At 42.0% G+C, this 19,264-nt stretch overlaps 1 protein-coding gene across 9 annotated transcripts in view; it reads left to right on the top strand.

Annotated features, from left to right (window-relative positions):
* Positions 1-19,264, top strand: part of PIKFYVE (phosphoinositide kinase, FYVE-type zinc finger containing) — a 69,786-nt gene that overhangs the window by 21,352 nt on the left and 29,170 nt on the right. For 7 of the 9 annotated variants that reach the window (XM_037398187.1, XM_037398193.1, XM_037398189.1 and 4 more), the window contains 10 exons: positions 907-1,045; positions 3,678-3,835; positions 4,654-4,765; positions 6,526-6,670; positions 7,167-7,334; positions 12,526-12,588; positions 14,627-14,756; positions 15,103-15,283; positions 16,660-16,734; positions 17,406-17,513. In XM_037398187.1, coding sequence (XP_037254084.1) covers positions 907-1,045; positions 3,678-3,835; positions 4,654-4,765; positions 6,526-6,670; positions 7,167-7,334; positions 12,526-12,588; positions 14,627-14,756; positions 15,103-15,283; positions 16,660-16,734; positions 17,406-17,513 — 1,279 coding nt within the window. The remainder of the gene's footprint in view (positions 1-906; positions 1,046-3,677; positions 3,836-4,653; positions 4,766-6,525; positions 6,671-7,166; positions 7,335-12,525; positions 12,589-14,626; positions 14,757-15,102; positions 15,284-16,659; positions 16,735-17,405; positions 17,514-19,264) is intronic. The other 2 variants (XM_037398188.1, XM_037398190.1) reach the window with 2 other exon arrangements.

The following is a 19,264-nucleotide window of genomic DNA, read 5'->3' as shown; positions in this document are numbered from 1 at the left end:
AGAATTCTTGGGAATTTAATTAGAGTGTCTGTTAGCCACTTAGCAAACTCTGTGAAGTTACCTGAATTTAATTCCAAAGGCTATAGGCTGGCAACAGTTCTCATCACTGAGACTGCTGCAAGCCTCTTGAGTCAGTTCAGCATTAGTGTTCTGAGCTTCCCTGTTGCTGTATGCAGAAGTGTTTTCCATCCTCGCTCCTTAGAGTGCTGTTAGCATTAATAGCTTACACTGCATGCTTTTTGCCGTGTGATGAGAAGTTGCACCCTGGTTATTCAGAGGCTTACTCTAGTTGTGGGACATTGGAGCAGAGGGTATCTGGAACTAGCCAAGATTTCCTAACAGTTGAGCTGAGATCAGATGGATACTCCGTATCACAGTACAAGGAAGATTGCCAGCTGGGGAACAGGTGTGCAAACTTCCAGACTCTGCAAGCTTTCAACCATATATTTCAGAGGGCTGGAGAGAAGGAATTTTAAGTAAGCCAAGGAGAAGGGGAATCTCTGCCCTGTTACATGGATCCTGTAATGGGATCTGTTGCTGGCATGCCATCTGTCTTGCCTCCAAACGGTTGGAGCTTCTACTTAACCAGTATCCCATCCCTGCCTCGGTCTATTCAAATGCAGACATATATGAATTGCTGTGTCTTAACTTAATTCTGCTTCCTACAAAGAGCTTTACAAAAGTTTATATTTAACTTAGATGCTCTAAAGCAGTACACTTGCTTCCTAGGGATCCTTTCTTCTGCTTTGATGGGTAAGAGTCTTTAAGCACTAAGTCTGTACTGAGGAGAGTGAACAGTGTCACAGGCTTAAGTTCCTTTTTGGCACGCTACAAGATCAATGGCTGCTCTGGTGAAGCACTGCACAATGAACACTTACATCTCAATATTTCTCTCTTTCGCTACAGATCAGCCAGCATCACTAACCTATCACTGGATCGGTCAGGTTCACCGATGGTGCCTGCCTATGAGACATCTGTCAGCCCACAGGCCAGTCGCACGCATATGAAGGCTGAGACGAGCGAGGATGAGCGCAAAATCCTTCTGGTACCTTTCAGGCTTCTGTTTGTCTTGCTCTGTGAAGGCAGTGAAGTTTGTCTTTCTTATATCATGCAGCAGGAGTATCTTGCTGCCTTTAAAAGCTCTTTTCTGAGCACTCTTACCTTACCTGGACCCCTCATTCAGGTGGGGCAGGGTTGGAGAATATTGATGCTGCTTTGGATGCTTCCATCTGCCTGAAACAAATCATAGTTTCATGCAGTGTTTACATAAAGGTGTTTACAGGTTTTGTCTTGGAAGGTGTGTTATGCAGTGTGGAGTTGGTGTGTGGTGGCTTCTTGTGGGTTAAACCCATCATGGTTGCAGCTGTATCACAATGACGTGATTCTGTATTTTCTTCAGGTTCAGATTTTCCCTTTCATAGGCTACATAGGAAACTTTAAATGGCTGCATACAGAATGAATGAGTTAAAGCTGTTACAGCTTATTGGGCCAAATAACTTGGCTCGCCTCTTTGTTTGCAGAATAAATATAACATTTTGTAGACGGTTGTACTGACGTACTTGTTCAAAGAAAAATCAATGTACAGCAGTGTTCTATGTAATCCTGTTATCTCCTCCCCACAGAGGCGGTGTTGTAGGTGGCAGTTACTGCACTGTGTTCAGTAGAAAACGGTAGGGGTTTTTTTTTGAGGGAGGGGAAGTGTTTCCAACTAATGGGACAAAAAAGATGCAGAGAAGGGAAGGGAGTGGTTTTCACACATTAGCAAATTCAGGATTGCTCCCCATTGCCAGTTTTAAATCGGGAAGGCTAATTTCTGTGTTGTCAGGTATTTACCTGCTGTCAGCAGAATGCATAGAAGTATTCCTGAAGGTGTGAAAACACTCTAGCTCCTGTTCAGTTGTACAACTCCTTTCCTGGATGTGCTGTGAATGCATAACTGTGTGTGGGAGAAACATTTTTAAGGCACATCTTTATACCACACTGCCCCATGCATATATGTTACTGAGAGAAAAATAAAATTTTAAATGCTATGAATGCAACTTGGACCAAGAGTATCAAGTCCCAGTGCATTTCAGCTTCACAGTGTTTAATTTTTTTGTCTGTTTCCTTCCTTGGGCGAGAAAAGGATTGGCAGTATCACTTCTGTTCATGTCAGAGCAGAAGATGCAGTGTCAATTAATGTAGGGTTTTCTGTGAATTCCCACTGTTTGTTTAATGCCCTTAGCATGTGGAGCTGACTATATCAGGAATTAATTTAAAGCTTAATATATTCCGTTCAGAAGACTAATGAACTTTGCTCATGACATAAAAGGTAGGGGAGGGTCTACATACACTGGGGTGAGCACATATTTCTGTGAACTAGAGGTCAAAACCCTTGAGTTGAAAGCGTTTGCTGTGTTCTGCCAGTTTGTCAAGTTTACTGAATTTACCATGTGAGTTAAGGGTAAACTACAAGGCGGCTGAACTGTGAAATTTCCAGTTGCACAAGATCTTGTGATACTGTGATGTGTTCTGTTACTGATCCATTTGACTCTGTGCTGTGTATGGAAGGGGAGCTGCCGACACTGGTTTTAGGATAATACCCAGGACAGTCACTGCTGGAAATAAAAGCAGAAAGCCAGTCCAGTAACAAAAGTGGAGCAAAACTCCTGGATCTCAGGGCACCCTTGGGAAAGACGCAATAATGTGGGTCTGGCAGTTAACTGGAAAACTGAAACCAGGTAAAATTTAATTACAGCTTTCCCTTCCGCCCTGTTACACAAAAATAGAACGAGTGAGGTATTTGAGAAAGTGAGCTGCAGTGTCTCTTCTCCACCCCTTGGGGTGTTCTGTGGCGCTCAAAATAATCCCAGTTCCCACTCTGCAACAACGGATTGTGCTGTGTCAAGCCAGGGCACATAAGGGAAAGCAAAAGGGGCCAGGTGCAGCGACAGCTCGGTTTGGATGGAGCATAGCCTACACAAGAGTTGACACACATGCTCAACAGGCTCCAAAATAAGTTGAGGGTATAGGCTGCAGTTGTTCCAAGTGGTGAGAGGAAGAGATCGAGAGATTCAGAAATGGTTAATTGAGTTAGGAGGGGTGCACACCTTTTTTTGCTTAGTGGCCAAAGCTAGCAGTGTCTAAAAAAGGCTTGATAATGGACAATACAAAAAGGAATCCTCAGTAACTTGAACATAGCAGTGTGCGTTGCTGTGTCAAGTATTTGCTTTATATCTGGGCTTGATAATGGACTACTAGGCTTCACAAAGCCTAGGTTGAGCACAGATGATATAAAAAAGCCTTTTTCCAAAGGATGGATTTTCGTTGTCCTCTATACTTACACACACCCCCCTGAGTTCGAGAATCGAATGCAAGAGGGTAGTAATGAGGATGTGTCTTGTAGGCAGTACAAAATCTTGCTGCATTAAAAACAAAATCCCCTTCAGTCTGAGGGTACCCGTTTTGTTTGTTTCTTGTTCTCAACTTTATATAAAAGGAAGGATAGAAGGAGCTGATCTCACATTTGTTTGCTGTTTCTGTTTGCACCTTCACATAGGGTGTGCAGAACAGCTTAGATTTTATGCCTGTTTGCAGAGGGCTCTTGATCTGGAAGCTGATCTGAGGGCCTGGGTTGATGTCCTTGAAACCAGTGCTAAGGTCAGACTAGTAAGTAACTTGCACATCTCCCTGTCCAGGACTCAGTCCAGCTGAAAGATCTTTGGAAGAAAATCTGCCATCACAACAGTGGGATGGAATTTCAAGACCATCGCTACTGGCTGCGGACACATCCCAACTGTATTGTGGGAAAAGAGCTGGTCAACTGGCTCATTAGAAATGGGCACATAACCACAAGGTAACCCTGGTGCTTTAGGACAGCAGGTGTCTTCTGTCTTTGTGACAGAAGGTTGTGAGTTTTAGCTGATATAGGCTACCTTAGATTGCAGAGATAGATTCTGTTGCAGGGAGGTGAGAAAGAAAGAAAATTCGGTTTTATTCATTGCTGCCTGCCAAAGCAGGTAGGGTTCTAACTCTGTGTGGCCCAAAACAACAGGGCACAGGGGGCTGTCTGGTTTGGGAGCTGGTGTGGGAGGTAGCATATGGGACAAGTATTACTCGAACAGTTGGAGAACAGTGAGTGTATTACAAAGACTGTCCAGAAATGTTCAGTAATACTCCAAAGAGCAAGTCTGCCCCTGGGATCAGAGATATATTTAATATATATATAATAGTGTTTGGTGGTTAGATTTTTGGTGGGACTGGCAGACTTTTATCCTTGTAAGCGAGTGTAAAGAATCTGTTATATTTAACTATGTGTGAACAGGATAAAACTGAGATGGTTCTTAAGCATAGACCAGCAGTCCTTGCTCAGCAGAGATGCTCAGTATCTGTAAATCAACCAAACAATATTGGAGGATCACAAGCAGTATGTCTTAATCATCTGTGGGGCACCTCAGCTGAGCTGAGAGTTCTGGCAGTCTCTTCGTGTAGCTCCATACTTGAATCAGTACACTGCTGCCTCTCCACAGTATTTTAACTAGTGTTTGGTTAAACATAGCAATGGGATACTGGTGAGTCAAATAGTGTGTCACCAATTACTCTTTCCTTTTGTACCATAAACCATGTGTGTTTAGGACTAGACTTAGAAAACCATCTCTATTCTTATGCTTCCAGGGTCCAAGCCATTGCAATAGGACAAGCATTGGTTGATGGACGCTGGCTAGAATGTGTCAGTCATCATGATCAGCTCTTCAGAGATGAGTATGCTCTCTACAGACCATTACAGGTAAAAGGAGTAGGAAAGCTGTGGTTCTTGCTGGGTTTGGCTGCTGACTAGAATCTTCTCTAATCCTGTTCTCAACAGCCGTTGTATGTTTTCTGAATCAGCCCTCCTGTACAGAGAACTGGGCTCCAGGCCTTTTTCCTTAGTGGAAAGCCTAAGCAGCATTTGCCCAGAAAACTTTGAGGCTGTCCTGTGTGGTGGATGAGTTGTTATATGTAGTACTGCTTAAAGTGGAAGAAAGGTTCTCCAGTCTAGGCCAGTGCGTCTCGTGGCGAACATATTCCACGGAGGCCTTGGGACGGTACAGTCTGTGCTTGTGGCAGCTGTGCTATCATGTGCAGAATCTGGAGTCTGTATGCAGTTACTGGTGACTGAGACACAGTGGTGGTCTTCTGTTTCAAAACTCCTTCTTTAAAAACTTCCAAAGAATGAATATTTTAGATATACAGTATTGGATCTTCTTACATATTATATTGGTAACCACCTTCTGATCTCCAGTGATGGCAGAATAAAGAATTCAGTACCTTAGCCACATGATGCAAGATTGGAAGAGGGTCTTTGTCATGCCTCCAGATAAGCTTAGCTAGCTGAGGGGGATGCAGGGAACCAGTGACCAGAGATGCTATCATATGTATTTCATTGCAGTCAAACTTGCTGAGAGGTAAGAGCAGTTACTGGCCGGAGGGACTGAGAGACTTTTTTTAACTTGAACAAGATCTATCTGTAGCCTTGCTATTACCTGAAAGCTTTCAGCCGAGTCTTTCATGTTCTGCAGCTTCTTACAACAAAGAATGGCTCAGCTGTCTCATAGACTTCAGTCAGAAAGTGTGTAGCCATTAGCATCTTGTCTCCCTTGTGCATTTCAGCTCTTGACCACAGTCACATGGTCTTCCGTTGAGATTGCTCCAGGCTTCATCTGGTATCTCAGCTAGTCAGCTGCATTGTCTCCGTTTGTTAGTAAAAGTTTTCCCTTAACTAGCAAGTGCTTGTTGATCCCTGTTTGTAACTACTTGTAGGGGGCTTGTGTTATTCAAGGTTTAAAGCCAATTCTTGTTCTTATCAGCCGAAAGCGCTGTCTGATCTCATTTCCCCTGGACAGAGTCAGGAGAAACAGTGGTGTTGACTCAGCTGCTTGCTGCGCTCACTGTAGCCTAAGGAATGACAGTGAGAACTTCCTCTTGAGTTGGCTGGAGGCATCAGGATGACTGATGGAAATTGCTTAGGTGCTCTCCAGGTTCTCTGGCACCCTCGCCAGGCTTTGCTTTGATGCAGTAGCCCCAGCTAGAGCCTGACTTGTGACTAAAACCTTTAGAGCTACTTTGGTCAGTCACAGGATCGCTCCAGTAACTTAGAGCTAGCCTCCTCCAAAAGCTGCGTGTGCTGGTTTCTGGCAAAGGATATGGTCATCGCCACCTTGGCTGGGGATAGCAAGTATTCAACACTGCTGAGCTGGATGTGGTGACAGAAAACATGCAGTAGAATAGACATGTCCTTTAGTGCCACTTAGTCACAACTTGTGTGGAAGTGAGGAGAAGGCAGAGACTAAGCACATGGGAAGTGTAAAGAAGTACTTGTTTCCTGTCCCAAAGAGTTACTATTTCATGGCAAGGGGGGTGGCTCTATGACTAACCTGGCTCAGCCCACTGAGAGTATCTGATTTTTGAAATATGTGATCTGCACTTGTAGCAGACTGCTTTCTAAAGCTGCTTAATATTTCAGCAGAGCTGCACTTCTAACACCTTTTTTTCTTCCTTGTCTTCTAGAGCACGGAGTTCTCGGAAACCCCATCTCCAGACAGTGACTCTGTGAACTCTGTAGAAGGACACTCAGAGCCATCCTGGTTCAAAGACATCAAGTTTGACAGTGACACAGAGCAGATTGCTGATGAAGGAGAAGATAACTTAGCCAGTGAGTTTCACGCAAGTCTTGTTCTCACTCTGCCTTCTCCCCCGTTATCCCCAGTCCCTCAGGACACAGTAGTTTAACCATGTCTTGCTTTATATGTGTATGTGTTTGTGTGTGTGCGTGCATGGGCTGTAAGGATCTAAGCAAACTATAACCTAGCTAGTCCTCTTGTTTCTTATGGTGGATACAGTATTTTGTGTTTAGTGGAACTGGTAAAGCTTCATACTTCTAATGGAGGAGAAGCATGTAAATCGCTGCCGTCTGTTTCTCGGGCAGACTTCTGCTTAATTTGGGCCTTACAGTAATGCACTAAAGAATGCCCAATATGTCAGCATGCACACATGAAGATAAGATTAGAACGATGAAAATACTGTATTCCTTTAGTAATGCACACTGGTCTTTATGTATTAAAGACAATTTTTCTCCTCTCCGGTACCCTCATGATACCCATTTGAACCCTTTTCCTCCCCGTATCTTCCCCCTTACCCAACACTAAAAGACTCCGCCAGCCCTAGCAAGCGCACTTCAGTCAGCAGCTTCCAGTCCACAATGGACAGTGATTCAGCCGCTTCCATCAGCCTGAACGTGGAGCTGGACAACGTGAACTTCCATATCAAGAAGCACTCCAAGTACCCTCATGTGCCCCCTCACCCTGCCGACCAAAAAGGTATGAGGTAGTCACCAGCTGGAGTTGCACATGATGGAGAGCTAGGCCCTAGTAATACTGACCTATTTGGACACTACTTTTGTAGCTGTCTTACAGAGGGGGAAATAATGATATCTAGCTGGCACTCACTGGCAGTTTTGATGTGCTCACCTCTGAGGAGGCTCAGTAGACTTGTTGAAACACCTTCTCTGCAGAGTGTGTAACTTCCCCTGTGACTTTCTCTTTGCAGTTGAAGCATACCTACATAACAGGGCAGATCCACGTATATACAGTTTCTGGCTAACTGGGGTGGAAAAATAGTCCGTGCATAAACCAGTTTGATACATGTCTCTACAGTTTGAGATTGAACTGGAAAAGCAAGCAAGAAAAAACCCCAAAGAACAAAAAAACCCACAATATGGAAGAGCTCTGTGCTGACTTCTAATTGTATGTTAATAAGCTTACATTTGACAGAAGAATCTTACCTGATGAGCAATAAGGCCTAACTTAATCCATGCATGTAACATTGGTTCAAAAGAGAACAGCCACTTAAGTGAAGTAGGAAGAAATAAAATACTCAGTGTCGAAGACTTCTTTTGAAAGTTTTTTCTCCTAAGTACGTACTAAATGGAAAGACTCTTAACTATAAGCAAAATCCTTATGGAAAGATAATGTGCCTGCCTGTTGAAAACTGCATTCACTAACTTGGACAAGGGCTGACTGAAATTGGGGCTTGCCACTGGCTTGGGTCTAGTATATTCTAGTTGCTTTACATGCTGGGTAGCAACAGATGTATTCCTTACCTAAGGTTACATTAGCTTTGTAGACTTCTGTCTTTGGCTGCTTCTAAGGAGTTTCTTATTCTTAATTATTATTTCCCTCCCCTCCCTTCAGTATTTCCAACTTTACAAGATGATCCAATGTGAATTAATTTGGACTCCTTCCAATGAATTCATCCTTCTGTAAAGTCTAACAGACTTGTGGATCAGCATGCAAGACTCGCTTTATGCCTGTAAACAGATTGCATTTTCTGAAATGATCGCCAAAGAGAGTGAGGGAGGAGAACTGGTCACAGCTGACTTTCATAGTATGTTAGACATGGGAGGGAGAATGAGGCAAATTAGAGAAGGAATTTATCAGTGCCCATTGTAGTCACTTCTTGCTATTTGCTAAAAGTATGTCTGGAAGAAGGGAAATCTTAACTGCTTGGTTTTTCCTCCAAAGAGAGGAGCAGAGCAGTTTTGAAATTTGAGTTGTCAGATGACCCAACAGTAGGGATGGGTTGTCAGCATGGCTGACACCAGCTCGTTATTGGTTGCTTTCAACCTGTTTCTGGCTCATGCCCTAATCAAATGAAAAGCTAATGCATCTGCAGGGAAGCAGAGGTGTAGAGGGGGAGAATATATTAATGAATTCCTTTTAGGAAGGAGGGATGCTGGATTAAATGAGCTTGAAACAGGCCCAGGTGTGCTGCAGTATCCTCTGAATTTACAGCTGTAGCATGTTTATCTTTATGAGTGTGTGTTGGCAGTAAAACAGGTAATACTCAGCTTGATTCTGGTCAGTGTTGAAGGACTTAGCAGAGTGATAGTCCTGATTTCAGACCTATCTCAGTCTTCGTCTCCTTATACAAAGAGCAGTACATGATGAAGGGGAAACGTAAGAGAGCCTGCCTCTCTTGGAAACTGTTGACCAAATCAAGGCTTCTTATAGCCAGAACTGAAGCTCTTGTGAGAAAGGCTTTGATGACGGAGAGCTCAGAGAAGATCAGAAAAGGCAAGTGGTTAGGTGACTGAAGAGTGAGAGACAGTTCTGTCTCTGAATTATATATGTTGACAGCACTTTGCTATCTTGTGTGAATCTCTGCTGACTGGTGTTTGTTACCTGTGCCTGAAATGTGTGGTCTCTTACCCAGGTTATTCTGCAGGAGTGTAATTTATAGAATTTCCCAGAAAACTGGGAAAAACTGCTTTTAAGAGAATGGATTTCCCTTGAGGGGAAAGTCTCAGTAATATGCCCAGAACTAGGATAGGATGGAGGTGTGAGTCATGAAAACACACCATGCAGAGGTAGGTATTATTCTGCAGGTTTTTTGAAAAATCTGTATCCCCTGCAAATACAGAGGGTTCCTGGCATGACCATCTCTGGAGGAAAAAGACCTAACCAAAGAGTAACAAGTTAAAATGAATGACAACATTTTGAATAGCAAGAAACACTTCTTGGCAATAGGGAGACAGAAATTTCATGGGTACTTAGATCTGGGATTTTGGTTTTTTTTTTTTTTTTATTCAAGGCCTTCAAAAATTAGGTGGGTCAAAACCTACAGTGCATACTGTAGTGCCTAGAGTAGTGAAATGGATGACTTCTGAAACTTTGACCTGGAAATACTAAAGAGTGGAAAGACTTTCAGCTTGTTTTCCTGGTTTATCCTGGGTGTATTCAACAAAAGATGCCATCCAGGATGTTACAGAGAATCATAGTAATTAAACAGCGAAGGCTAGATAGTTGAGCTTCTATGCAAAATGGGACACAGTGATTTTAAGAACAGAGTACCGTAGTTAATCAGTGACATGGTGCGTTTGTTACTGTCAGGGGTCAGTAACTTCCTTATGACTGATCTGGACACATGTATTGGGCTTGATTTCATTGGGATTGACTTTTGTCCTTAGACTGGATGACAGTGACTTCATTATTTCAAAGAAAATTAAGTAAAACTAAAGATCACACCCACCTTTTGAGGCTAGTGTAACTCAATTTACTCACAACTCTGTAAATTACAGTCATTGGGGAGGGCTGACGGGACAAAACATCAGCGCTAGAAGTGCAGGTCAACTTTGATCTAAGCGGTTAGTGGGTTTCTTCAAATGATTAAGGGATATGCAATTTCCATCAGTCACAGAGGTCAGCTGCTTTGAAGCAATGGCCTGTGATGTACCAGCTGTGTTTTGGAACAGAGTGGTTTGTATATAGTCTGAGTCTAATGGCAGGACTTCTTGTGATGTTACAGGCTGACTAATGTCTCGGGTGTTTCTATGAAATTCTAGTGACTCCACGTTAGCTGGCTTGTAGTATCTTACAAGTGAGTATGGTGACTCATTCATAGTATCATCTGCCTAAACGCAATGGTACTTAATAGTGTGTATCAAAATGGGAAACAAAGTAAGATTGCTTTCTGCATTTAAATTTGGGGAAGAAATTAAGTGACTTATTTAAAATGTGGAGTTTAGTTGCTGTTCTTAAAGATATACAGTTACCAGTACAGGAAACTTTATTTTCTAAATGTCTTTGCAGCCAGGTATCCTTGATCCTGATAGCAAGTATTTTGGGTAGTTAGTTTTTGATGCCTGCATCTAGTTAGAGGGGGAAAGAGTAGAGGATCTGAATAACCATGACACAGTTAGTTATCACCGTTGCTTGCCAAGGATTAGTGTGCTGTTGCCAGGAGTCGTTTTGGTGCCTGTTCTTTTGAGGAGGTGCGCCTTAGTTTTCAGTGGATATCTGTGGATGTGTGCATATTTGTTCATACAAGGTAAAAGATGTTGTTGCTGGCCAGTCTGTTTTGATGTTTAACCAGAGCATTCTGTAAGGTGTATAAAATCTGTACCTGCAGGTTTCTGTTGGAGACCTGTGAATTTGTGTGCACTGTGGTATTGGCTTCTAATGATGCCCTTAGATATCAGACCTAGGAATTTGTATGTTCTGGGGTGGGTTTTTTGGTTCTTTATTGTTTTGATTTGGTGAAGCTGTTCAGGGATGCTTGTAAGATAGTCTCCTGATAGCTAACGGTTTGCAGACAAGACTACAAAATATGCTACAGGAACCTCCTCCTCCTTCCCCCCTGCCCAACATTCTGTGGAGCAATGATGCATGTAGGGGTGATCTGAGGTAAGAAATGTGCGTGTGTTAACAGCAGGAGCTGCTGCCCTGAGGCTCTTGCAAGGTGGAGAGGGATGGAGGTGCTAGTATGCATGTTCATGTGTAGATGCAGCGTGACATGACTTAGTCTAGGTAGTCTGAGGGTGAGCCAGCTTTTATCAAGCAGTAGGTTTGCTTGTAATGCTAAACTCTTAATCTATATAAGAGACAAAAGGAATCTGCAAATAACCATCGAGCTGCAAGGGAGGCCTGCAACTTCCCTTTGGTACATTAATTATCTGTTTGCAGGCTGGGCAACTGTAGACAAGCTCAGATTTTTAAAATGGTGGTATGTAACGGGTCTCTTGAGTGCTGCTGTTCAGAGACTTGTGATTGCTTGTGTCCTGTCAACTTTCTGTTGCTTTCTGTTTGTGTCTGAAAGCTGCCTGGCTTTGCATTCTGTTTGTGGCAGTAGGTCTGGACTGGTCTCAGGAAAGGTGATTAAGGGTTAGCTGTGGACTTTGGATCATTGTATAAGCAATTGGGCCATTGCTCTTGTTTTTGCATTGTACAATCCCTTTTTATAGAAGCAAGGAACTGACTAAAGGCACAACAAGCTAGTGGCCTCTGGAGAAAACAAGCTTTTTGTGGCCAGCCAGCCTGCATGAAAGATCAAGATCTAGCAAGCTAAGCAAGGGTAGTAGATGGAGCTTCATGCTACTTCCTATATGTAAAGTGATACATCTCTTGCTTTCCTTTATTGCTGGGAGTCCGCTTCTGTCAGCATGGATTCCTGAAAACACTGAATTTTAGACGTAAACTTTTAGCTCTTGAAAGGTGGGCTGTGTTTTGTTTCCTTCACTGTGTAAGATAAATCTTATGGCTGGCCTCTCTCTGTCTGATGTACTTCAGCAGAGTGTGAGAGCATGATGGTTTCTGAAGCTGCATTTTAGACCAGAAGGTTGTTCAGTGTCTGGATGTTCCTACGGTGTCTGCTTGCAGCTTAACATGTTTGTACTTAGATGTAGAAAAATGTGGAGTGGGTCAACTGGAAAAGCAAAATCTTACCTTTCTAGTTCAGTCTCTGCTCATGTCTACTTTTGGTTTTGTTTGTTCACAGTAGTAAGTACTATTTTCTTGTCATATTAGAACTTTTTGATAGAACAAGAATGAGAGGATATTCTTGTCTTGAACACTCATCAAGCTGTTGCTAAATTGGTGACCGAACACTAAGATGAGTAATGCTGTGTCTTCTGGTGTGGGCGTGTACCTTGTAATTATATGGGCACACCAGTGTAACCTGTCTCTTTTTTTTTTTTTTTGTCTCCGCCTACCTCCCTCTTCTCTCTTCCTTCAGAGTACTTGAATCCTGAAAACGGTGGGCAGCAGATGTTCTCTATAAGTGATGCTTTCATTAAAGGTAAGGAGAAACTTCAAATGTTGCTGTTGTGTGGTTTTAATATAATGATGAAGACTCCTTGATACTCCTTTAACAGGGCACTGACCCTTTAGAAATATTTACTTGACAGTAAATGTGAACTTATTTGTGGCAAAACTGGTAGATAAGCTAACTTCTTTGAATGCACATGCAAGTTTAAACTTTTTTTGCTTCTCAGATTTCTTCATTCAAAAGCACTCAAAGAAAAACTTTTTTTAAAAATACGTGTGACAAGTCTATTCACAACTTCCCCACTCCCAAACTTAAGTAACCAGTTTTTAACTTTGTGCAAGGAAACGAAGATGTGGTATGATTAGTTGGAATGCTTCTACAGAGTAGCTTAAAGCTTCATCTGTTAAATCTTTTTGGGTTTCCTGTCATTGCCGCTGCCACCACCACTACTGCTTCTGAAATAAAACACCATTAGATGCAGTTGTGAGTTTTAAAACCCTTGTGCCTTCCATTGTGCACTTCCAGGTGCACTTGTGGGTTTCTTTTCCTCCCAGTTCATGCTGTTGATTTTAGTGAGCTTGTAAGAGAAGGAAGTAGCGGGAGAAACCCCAATGTCTGTGCAGCCAGAAGAAGAAAGTCTTTGATTAAACTGACACTTAGTTTTTAACTGAGCTTTTTCAGGAGAAAGGAAAGAGGAAAAAACACTGTAACTTCTGTTAATCTTCTACACAGCGAATTTTGGGCATGGAGCATCTGGAAGAAATTAGTTTTTGTTTTTAAAGTTGTTTTTTTTTAGTACTCCTCAGATTACTGCTGAGTAAGGGTTTTGCAGTTGGATCATGCACTCTGAGGAGTTTTAAGCTTGAAATCTGAAGGCTTACATACTTGCTGATGGAAAATTATACACTACTAACATAAATGGCTTATAATATAGTCAACCATTATGGGAATGGGGAAGTTTATAACTTCCCTCTATAATATCATAGGACCTGTGTGGGAAATAACCTAGGAACTCTTTCAAATCAGAAGGCTGTGCTGAAATAACCTTTGATCGTGGTACTGCAAAACAGAGAACAGTTCTAAGGAGTTCCCACAGAATACAGCGATTGAAAAGGACAGGCCCCCTCCAAGTGAGGACTGTCTTATACTGTTGAAACATGCTTTTTGTTTCAAAAAGCAGAAAAAGCTATAGGTTATATTGATATTTAGGATTTAAAAAATTGTATTCAGTGGATGTAGCCTTTATTGGTATCTTGTTTATCATAGCAGAGTGATTCTTGTGTGCATGATGGTTAGGTGGATCGAGGTGAGAAAAGGGGCTGAGATCTTAAGTGGTGCAAGCTTTTCATGAAAGAAGATCCTTGAGAACTCTGTAGTATTAAATACTGTGACACAGGCTAGATGAACCAGCCTGCTGGCAGCTCCATCCACACCTGAGCAGTAGTGGTGTGTGGGATCAGGGCTGCAAGTCACATAAAGATTCAAAATCTGACATAGGAATTGGTAGCATAGCTTTTCATTAAAATACATTTTAGAGGTGTGCTAAACAAGACCTTTACCAAGATATTTTTGATAACTTGTGCTGCAGCCTGAATGAAATATCTAGATCTTCTAATGCCACTTACATGTAGATGTCTTCAAAGCAGCAGCTTTTTGTAGATCAAATTAGTGCCTTTGACCAATGTTCTAAGTCTAAAGGGCATTATGAATATGCATGTTATTTGGAATTTGTTGCTGATTTATAGTTAAAACTAGGATATAAGGGTGTTTTGTTTTGTTTTTTCTTATCTTAAACTTGTTAACAGTTTAATCCCAGAAGAAACAACTGTCTGCTCTGTACTGGCAGTAAAAAAATTTAAGTAGCTTGCTTTTCCTTTGTACACTCACCACTGTTACAATCAATACTGTTTGCAGCATCGTGTTACCATGACATCTAGCTCAAACTGAGTATTTCAAGAGGCTTAGACTTATGTCTTAGTATATTCTTTCCTTTTCAAAATAGCCTTTCAGAAAGACACAGGCATTCAGCTGTGACCTTATATTAACAAGGTTTGTTTGTCTCTCACAGAGTCATTATTCAACAGAAGGGTGGAGGAGAAGTCCAAAGAACTCTTTTTCACACCGCTAGGCTGGCACCACAGCAATCTGGATCTGCTGAGAGAAGAGAATGGAGAGAAACAAGCCATGGAAAGACTGCTGTAAGAAACATGTAGAAAAAGGAACTTGAATATCTTGAGTTACAATTCCTGAAGCCCCTCTATCCCACCAGCTTTCAGTGGGACTTGATCTACAGTGGACAGTACAAGGAACTAAACTGCATTAAGAAAACAGCATTTTTGCAGTATATTTTGATTGCTTTTTTTCATGAGTTTTTATATTTTGAAGTATAGGACCACAGCTGACTGTAGAACATTCTAGGCAGCTGTTCTTTCAGAGGACTTCCTGCACTGTAAATGTTAATTTTACTTCTGAAATGTGACTTCAGCTAATCACTGCTCTGTATTTTTCTCACAAGAAATCTTACTTGTTTTGCCTTTTTTACAGATCGGCTAATCACAACCACATGATGGCACTGCTTCAGCAGCTTCTGTACAATGAGTCTCTGTCACTGTCCTGGAGGGATATCATTGTACCTGTGGTCTGCCAGGTAGTTCAAACTGTACGGCCTGATGTCAAGAACAGAGATGACGACATGGATATCCGTCAGTTTGTCCACATCAAAAAAGTAAGTTTCACACAGTGGATGTAGGGAAACAAAAGGATGCAGCTGCTGGCAGCACCCTTTGTTTGAAGGGAGGAGTCCCCTTCCTCCTGCCCCCAGCATGTGCGGTGGTGTAACTGGCCAACATGGCCTTTGGGTAAGATGGGATTCTGGAAAAAGCTCTGCAGAAGAAACTTTGTGTCCGGTGAGAGATGCTTTAATGCCCTGGAGCTGACCTCTTCTTTCAGGCTGTAGGCTGCAGAAAATAGCAAAGAGCAACACCTCTGTAATGACTTGCTTCCTTTTTTGGTTTCTGCTGCTTTTGTGCTTGGATTGGAGATGTACTGAATGCTGCCTAAGTAGCTTGCAGGACTCTATGTAGCAATCTATTGCCCTGTAACTATCCATTACTGAGGACTGAACTCCTCCCTTGCCAAGTAAGCCAACTTTCTTGAAGAGGAAAACTTAATTATTATGGGATGGTGCATCCAGTTCTGCCAGATGGCCTGGTGTTGGCATTGTTGAACTGTAAGGCTGGAGTTGTGGCATGCAGTTTCTTCTGAGAGGCTGATGTGAAAGTAACATCCAAGGAGCTAGTGTGACTGTGGATCGAAGGCTTGAGTTTACTTTTCTTTGGCAAAATTCACCTTGGGAGGCTGCTTCTGTTCGGAAGCCATGTAAGAGATGAGGAGAGCCTTATGGTTCTGGTAGTAACTCTGTGGCTTCTCTTCAGACAGCATCAGTTGTTGCTGCCTCTCCTGAAACTCCAGTTCAAAGAGCAGATGTTCAGAAGTGAAAGCTATTTGTAGCTGTCTGCTGTTTTTGCATGCTGGTAACAGAAATGTCCACTGAAACATGTAATAAACAACATGAAACAGGTTTCTGAATAACTCCTGTGATTGGTTGTGACTGTAGGCACTCCAGTCAAGTGTTTCATGTGTTCAAATAGTAGGTAGAGGTTGGTTTGGTTTCTTTTTTTTTTTTTTTTTTTTTTTTTTTTTTTTTTTTTTCTTCACCCCCTCTCCCTTCTCTTTCCTTACATGTTGTTTGTTGTTAGCAGAAAGGGCATGTGCAAACGTATATGCTCCCTGTGGCCTATAGAAGTTAGCTTCCCTTATTGTCTTCCAGAGTGTACCCCCAGCTTAACAAACACGGATGTATTGGGAGGGGTGTAGAGATCCTGGAACCTAGTACTTGTTTTCATATTGTCCATAGTTTGCCAGACTTTAAAGGAAAAGAGTTGTGTGTCCAGCATGACTGTATCTGATCTTTCATCTGATAATTGAGGGTGTAGCTGATGCTTGCGCATCAGCCGCAAGAGGTATTCTGTGTGTTAGGTTTACTGCACTAGAAGTTATGGGAATGTGTAGTAGTTCTAAAAATGTTCTTTGCTTTGTTAGATTCCTGGTGGAAAGAAGTTTGACTCCATGGTGGTGAATGGATTTGTTTGCACTAAGAATGTTGCACACAAAAAGGTAATGTAGGCTTGATTGATCAAGTGCTGGCTGTAGTGCATGTTGAGGAAACAAGTGTGCTGTGATTTTCTTTCTGTGTTGTGAAGTTTCTCTTGCCACTCAGGAGGTTTGTGAACTTTATCTAGTTGAAGACCCTAAACAAGAACAGCTTTTAAAGCATTTCTTTGTCAAGCTGTGTTCTTGTAGCCTAGAGATTCTGGGGGGGGAAGCTTTCCTCATGCATGTATGGAAAAACATCCTTTCCACCCCTACCACCCCAGAAGGCATCTAATAGTTACCCTAAGTTTTAGCCAGGAAAAGGCATTTGTGGTTTGCACTTAAGACAATATAGTAATGTCAGCCTTCAAATAAGGCAGGAGGTCAAGCTAGAAGTGATCTGGATGGAGGCTTGCTCTAAAGTGTATCAAGACTTGGGGGTGAGAGTAGAAACCTCTAGCATTGCACTCTTCCTGGACAGTGCTGTGAAATTCCAACAACTGGATGTAACATCTTCATAAGAAGGAAGAATGTGTATGTAGTTGGATCTGCAGGAGGATGGTAGCTAAGACACTTTTATTTTGGGGGGTAGGGGCAGGGAATCAATCATGGGGAAGCCTGTCTTTTTTTCTTGTGTACTTTTTCCATTTCAGGTGTTTGTGGTTTTATTTTAACTATTTTTGTATCTGTCTTAGATGAACTCTTGCTTAAAAAATCCCAAAATTCTTCTGCTGAAGTGCTCAATTGAGTACCTCTACAGAGAAGAAACAAAGTTTACCTGCATAGACCCTATAGTACTTCAGGTAAGAGCATGCTTTTGTTCTTGGTTAGAACAAGCAAAATGATGATCAGTGCACATCTGGTTTTTTTCAGTGAGTGGGTTCACATAGGAAAGAAAAATTTCCTCTTCGAGCAGCTAGCAAAGAAAACTGCTGCAGTAAATACAGTACAGACTTGTGGTCTCGTGATGAGGGGTTTTGTTATTGAGTTACACGTACTGAGAATGATCTTTTGATCCTCACAATTAAATGCAGCACTTCAGAAAATATTTTGGGTTTAATGATATGCTGTAAAAGGAATTTAGGGTTCAAAAGTCAGAGCTAGATACGGTTTAGGTGTGTGAAGAAACATTAGAAAAGTCAGTATAGCTGAGAGTTAGGTTGCAGCCGTGTTACTTCTTGTCAGGCTTGAAAAAATGGGACAACAATGAACCTAATGAAGTGATGAACTACAGAATGTCGCTTTGGAACAGATGCCCTGCCCCTGTGAGCGGGGAGGTGCCTTTAAGTAAGAAAACACTGAAATGGATTGACCTTTTCGTTAACGCACTGCATTCCTGTCTGAGAATCTGTCTTCAGGTGTTTGCCGGCATACTCATAGCAAGGGTATTTGGTGCTCTACTGAGCTTGGGCTATAACGTTTGTTTTGGTATTTGACTATTTCCTTAGCATGTATTTAAGACCATTTCTGTTTGGGGGTTCTTAGACAGGATTGCAAGTGTGAAAGCTTTTGCAATGGAACTTGTCTCTGCCTAGTGAGTTGGTTTTCTAGTAAAAGCTTAAACTGAGACTTGTCCGTTGTCTGAATGGGGTAGAAGTATCTATGGTACTTTTAAAATATTGGTCTCTGATTATTAGTCTGCTTCGTAACTACTTTATATATATCATAACTACTTGTGTATCTGCATGAAAGTCCTAATGGACAGAAAATGCTAGTGAAATAGTAGTTCAGTTGAGAAGGTTAGCTTCTGGCATAACTTTTATCTTTGCTACCCTAATGTGAATGTTTGTGTACTGAGGAGCTGGCAAACTGGTTTTGTGGTGTCTTTCTCTGGCATGGAAGTTTTAAAACCTGACTGATGTGAGCTACAATAACACAGTTGAGAATACCTGGCTTGGGAAGCTGTATAGCGGTGTAGGCCTTCAGTTCTGACGGAGTTGCAGGCCTGCTTCCTCTTTCTGTGCATGGTAATAAAAGTGCGTGGGGAACAGTGAGATGAAGCCAGAAAGCGGGCTTCATCTTCTAGCCCCAGAGAGATTAGAAGAACAACTTTACAGTGTGCAGCATTTGGGATCCCACTCCAGAAGCACTGTCCCCAAGTGCAGATTGAGGGACCGACGCTCTGTGTATAGGTTTGTAGGGGTGTAGAGCATCGGCATACTCTTCATGAATGGAAGTGTCCCTGACTGCCAGCACTCAACATTAGCATGTATCTGAAAATGGAGAACGTAATATTGCAAACAGCTTTGGTTTAGGATGCTCTAATTCTAGCACCTTTTGAGCATAAAGCCTTTTTTCCATGTAAGGAGATAGTGCATATATGCATGTTTGGATTCTGCCACAAGTCTCTTACTTCAGGCTGTCATTGGACTATATCCTTGTGCGCAATTAGTGTATAACAAATTACTGTAAACTGGATGTTGTGCTGTGGGGGTGGGGGAAATGGGCACAATGGGCAACTGACAGTGCTTTCTGGATAGCGAGTTTCCCTCCTTATAGGAACGGTCCATATATATAATATATATATATATGAGTAAGTAATATTAAACATTTA

Source organism: Falco rusticolus, chromosome 8 (assembly GCF_015220075.1).
Source record: "Falco rusticolus isolate bFalRus1 chromosome 8, bFalRus1.pri, whole genome shotgun sequence".
Lineage (NCBI taxonomy): Eukaryota > Metazoa > Chordata > Aves > Falconiformes > Falconidae > Falco > Falco rusticolus.
This window is presented reverse-complemented; position numbering and strand designations above follow the sequence as displayed.